The 5,133-nt window shown below is 44.8% G+C and overlaps 1 protein-coding gene across 1 annotated transcript; it reads right to left on the minus strand.

The window, feature by feature from the left end:
- Positions 1-2,584: 2,584 nt before the first annotated feature.
- LOC111536793 (phosphoglycerate mutase 1) lies at positions 2,585-4,319 on the minus strand. Its single transcript, XM_023203315.3, is given in 2 exon segments — positions 2,585-3,622; positions 3,624-4,319. Coding segments are annotated over 2 exon segments (768 nt in total). The 5' UTR covers positions 4,266-4,319; the 3' UTR covers positions 2,585-3,496.
- Between the last annotated feature and the right edge of the window lie 814 nt (positions 4,320-5,133).

Raw genomic sequence — 5,133 nt, forward strand, 5'->3', positions numbered from 1 at the left:
AAAAAATCAACCCATAAGAAAGTGAGCAAGGACATGGACAGTTTTCAAAAGAAGACAGACAGACATACATACGGCCAATAATCACATGAAAAAACAGCTCGACATCACTGATCACTAGAGAAATGCAAATGAAACCACCATGAGATACCATCTCACACCAGTCAGAATGGCAATTATTTAAAAAGTCAAAAAATAACAGATGCTGGCGAGATTGTGGAGAAAAAGGAATGCTTATACAATGTTAGTAGGAATGCAAATTAGTTCAACTATTGCAGTAGACAGTGTGGCAACTCCTCAGAGACCTAAAGTCAGAAATCCCATTCAACTCAGCAATCCCATTACTGAATTTATACTCAAAGGAATATAAATCATTCTATTATAAAGATGAATGCACACATATGCCCATTGTAGCACTATTCACAATAGCAAAGATATACTCTCAACCTAAATGCCCATCAATAATAGACTGGATACAGAAAATGTGGTACATATATACCATGGAATACTATGAAGCCATAAAAAAAGAATGAGGTCATGTCCTTTCCAGAGACATGGATGGAGCTGGGGACCATTATCCTTAGCAAACTAACACAGGAACAGAAAATCAAACACCACATGTTCTCACTTACAAATGGAAGCTAAATGGTGAGAACACATGGACACACAGAAGGGAACAACAAATGCTGGGGCCTTTTGGAGGGCAGAGGGTGGAAGAAGAAAGAGGATCAAGAAAATCAACTAATGGTTACTAGGCTTAATACCTAGGTGATGAAATAATCTGTACAACAAAGCCCCATGACACAAGTTTACCTATGTAACAAACTTGCACTTGTTACCCCTGAACTTAAAAGTAAATAAATAAATAAATAAATAAATAAATAAATAAATAAACTGGTGTGCCTATTCCCATCATCAATGAGCTCTACTTATTCTCTATACATCAGCACCATCCTCTATAACTTGTGTGCATGTGTGTATATGTGTCTATCCATCTGGGAGACGTAAGCAGAAAGAACGAGAGAGAGAGAGAGAGGTAAATTATGTTAAAGAAAAAGAAGGGGAAAGAGAAAGAAATGAGAATTGCAAGTGGAGGGAGGGAGAGCAGAGGGCATCCAGGGAATGAAGTTCTGTGGGGTTGGACCCCATGCAGAGACCCTTATCCCTGTATAGTCATCAGGTGCCTGGCAACTGAGGAATCTAGGAGGCTCTATAAGCAAGGCTGATTTTCTTGTCTGTGGGCCTGAGGACATCTAACTTATAAAGAGTCTAAACCAGAGTTTCCCAACCACTCTGCCTACCTTAAAGTAGCCAGGGTGGACCTGAACAGCCAAAGTCCTGAAGCATCTACCCAGGATGCCAAACAAATGTTAATTCTATTCATGGAACAGAGAGGTCATGCAAAAGCTCTGGAGCACTGCTCCAGACCATAATGTCCCAAATGGGTGAAAAGAGGGCTCCACAGTCACTTTAGGAAATGCTATGTATTGTATACCCCTTTGTGAATATACTCACAAAATGCAGCAGGCTCTGAGAATAAAGGCTCTGAGACGCCTACACTTAAATCCTTAAACTTAAAGCCTAAACTTACATCCTTAAATCCAATAAAGCCAAGGGTGGAAAACACCATAGCTCCCAGCCCAAATGCATGTTCTTTCTTTTCAGGAAGTGCTAATTCTCCTACCAGGTGATACTTGCTGAAGCACAGGCAGTTTCTAGGACTAGATGGCCATCTTCCAGGCCAAGCGATAGGTTCTAAAGAAGTCAACCAATGTGTCCTTACTGGCCTAGTCTCCTGCTTCACAAACCAGCACATGCCTCCAACCAATAGCTCAGCAGCCAAAACGAGCTCGTTGCAAGTTGTATGTTAGGGGTTGGCCAAACACGGATTTAATTCTTAAGGTTTAGAGCCATAGCTCAAGGGGCTAAAAATTCACTATTAAAATTGGGAAAAGGTTGTGTGAGTCCAAAGAGTATGTATGATTTGAGACAGATCGCAGCTCCTTCAACAGGTCTCAATTTTTCCAACGTATAAAAGGAGTGGGTTGGGTTATGTTATAGGATGAATTGTATCTTCCAAAATGTATACCGTAAAGTCCTAACCTTCAGTACCTGAGAATGTGAGTATACTTGGAGCTAGGACTTTTAAAGGGGTAATTAAACTTAAACGAGGTCACTAGGGTGAGCCCTTATTCAATATGACTGGTATCCTTATAAGAAGACAAGATTAGAACACAGACACAACACAAAGGGACGATCATGTGAGGAAGCAGCTAGAAGGCAGTCGTTTGAAAGGAGAGAGGCTTCAGAAGAAATCAAACTTGCTGACACCTTCATCCTGGACTTCCAGCCTCCGTAATTGTGAGAAATAAGTTTCTGTTGTTTAAGTCACCGGGCCTACCGCATTTTATTATGGCAGGCTGGCAAACAAATAAAGATGAATAAAGTCTCCAGAGTGAGCACTTAGTTGCCTATCAAACACCCCTTCCCTCCTGCCTCCTTACTAATGTAACTCACCTTTATTCAAAATTCACAGCATGAATAATCTAAGCAACTGTGTTTCTTTTTTTTTTTTTTTTTTTTTAACTATTGCACATCACTCCTTTATTATACTGATCTGGAAAAAGGATTTAGTACAGTTAGTTATGCTCAGGTGAACACTGGACCCATGTGGCAGAGCTAAGCAACTAGAACATGATTCGGAAATCAGTGAAAGACACTTGGAGAGGACCAAGGGGCATTTCACTGCCATGAAACAAGGCAGGAAGGGATTCTAACACACACAGCAGGAAGCACTCCTGCCCCTCAGAGGTCAAGGAACTGATCCCATACTGGTATGAGGAATGACTTATTTTCTGATGACCACATGTGGGACTATTTCAACCGCCACAAGAAACCCCAGAAGGGTTACTGTTTTGTATTATTTATATATACTATACTTTTTTAATAAAAGTAAATGTAACACATAACTAAATTCAGGATTGATCCCAAACTTCTAGAGCCAGGTCCTCTAGGGTCAGGGAGGAAACAGCCATCACATCACCATGCAGGTTACATTCATCCTCCACTGGAATGACTAGAGCTCCCAGGCAGTGGCCTGACTGCAGAAGAGCAGAGGACTGGCTCCTGGGGACAGACAGGCTCTGTTGCTTCTCCTCATTGGTCATGGCTTAGCATGGTTCCTCCCCACAAGTCCTTAGTAAACAACTCGCAAAAACCCAAGTTACTACCTTTAAACTCTGTTGGATAAGGGGAGCTTTTCCACAGCTTGGACTGAGAACCTATGCTCTAGAAGTGCTATTCTGACTAGGTTGTACAAAGGGAGTGGGTGCAGAAGACAAAATGGCTAAAATGAAAATGGGAGCGACCGGTCCCCATCTGCAGCTACAACTTAAGATGTCTACAGATGTGGTCAGTGTGACATGTGCAGGTGGGAGGGGCAGAGGGACAAGACGGGCAGGGAGGGTGCTCCTGGGGACAGTATCCTCCCGGCTGGCCTTCACTTCTTGGCCTTGCCCTGGGCGGCCACAGCTTCCATGGCTTTGCGCACCGTCTCTTCATCCCCCAGGAACTGCATGGGCTTGATAGGCTTCAAGTTCTTGTCCAATTCATAGACAATGGGAATGAATACCAGTCGGCAGGTTCAGCTCCATGATAGCCTCTTCAGAGAGACCCTCCAGATGCTTGACAATGCCCCGGAGGCTGTTGCCATGGGCTGCAATCAGTACACGTTTCCCCTCCTTGATCTGGGGAACTATTTCTTCATTCCAGAAGGGCAGAGCTCTGGCAATAGTGTCCTTCAGACTCTCACAGGAGGGTAGCTGATCTTCTGTGAGGTCTGCATACCTGCGATCCTTACTGATGTTGCTGTAGAAAGGGTGGTCGGGCTCCATCGGAGGTGGTGGGACATCATAGGAGCGCCTCCAGATCTTCACCTGGGCCTCACCATGCTTTGCAGCAGTTTCTGCTTTATTGAGACCGGTTAGACCCCCATAGTGCCGCTCATTGAGGCGCCAAGTCCTCACCACTGGCAGCCACATCTGATCAATGGCATCTAGCACTGTCCAGAGGGTCCGGATCGCTCTCTTCTGTACTGAGGTGAAGCAGATGTCAAACTCATAGCCAGCATCTCGCAGCGCCTGCCCGCCGCGCTTCGCCTCCTCGTGGCCCGCTGGGCTCAGGTCGGCGTCGTACCAGCCGCTGAAGCGGTTCTCCAGGTTCCATGCGCTCTCGCCGTGCCGGATCAGCACCAGTTTGTGGGCGGCCATGGCGGCGGGCTGAGGATGCGGCACCGACTGCGGTTCGCAGATTCCGGAGTAGCAGCCCCACAACTTTTATTTTTAAAGGAGTTTCAGCTCTTGTTGCCCAGGCTGGAGTGCAATGGTGCAATCCTGGCTCACTACAACCTCCGCCTCCTGGGTTCAAGCTATTCTCCTGCCTCAGCCTACTGAGTAGCTGGGATTATAGGCATGCACTACCATGCCCGGTTTTTTTTTTTTTTTTTTTTTTTTTGTATTTTTAGTAGAGATGGGGTTTCACCATGTTGGCCAGGCTGGTCTCGAACTCCTGACCTCAAGTGATCCACCAGCCTCAGCCGTCCAAAGTGCTGGGATTACAGGCGTGAGCCACCGCTCCTGGCCAACTTTTAATTATTAATAAGGATGATTTTACTTTGCCACTTTGTAACAAAAATGATTATCTGGATTTTTAATTCTCTATTTTATTCTGTCAAATAAGGAAGAGAAAACCCTTTTAAAAAAATAGAGAATGAATTTATGGTGGCAATTATTGCTGGAAAGGAAGAAGTAAGATCAACCTTCAATCATATCTATAATGTTTTCTTTTTCAAAAGAAGATTTCAAGGCCAGGCATGGTGGCTTACACCTGTAATTCCAGCACTTTGGGAGGCAGGCAGATCACTTGAGGTCAGGAGTTTGAGACCACCCTGGCCAACATGGTTAAACCCTGTCTCTCTTAAAAATACAAAAATTAGCCAGGCATGGTGGTGGGTGCCTGTAATCCCAGCTACTCAGGGAGGCTGAGGCAGGAGAATCGCTTGAACCCAAAAGGCAGAGGTTGCAGTAAACTGAGATCACACCACTGCACTCCAGCCTGGATGACAGTGAGACTCCATCT

Source organism: Piliocolobus tephrosceles, unplaced genomic scaffold (assembly GCF_002776525.5).
Source record: "Piliocolobus tephrosceles isolate RC106 unplaced genomic scaffold, ASM277652v3 unscaffolded_16860, whole genome shotgun sequence".
Lineage (NCBI taxonomy): Eukaryota > Metazoa > Chordata > Mammalia > Primates > Cercopithecidae > Piliocolobus > Piliocolobus tephrosceles.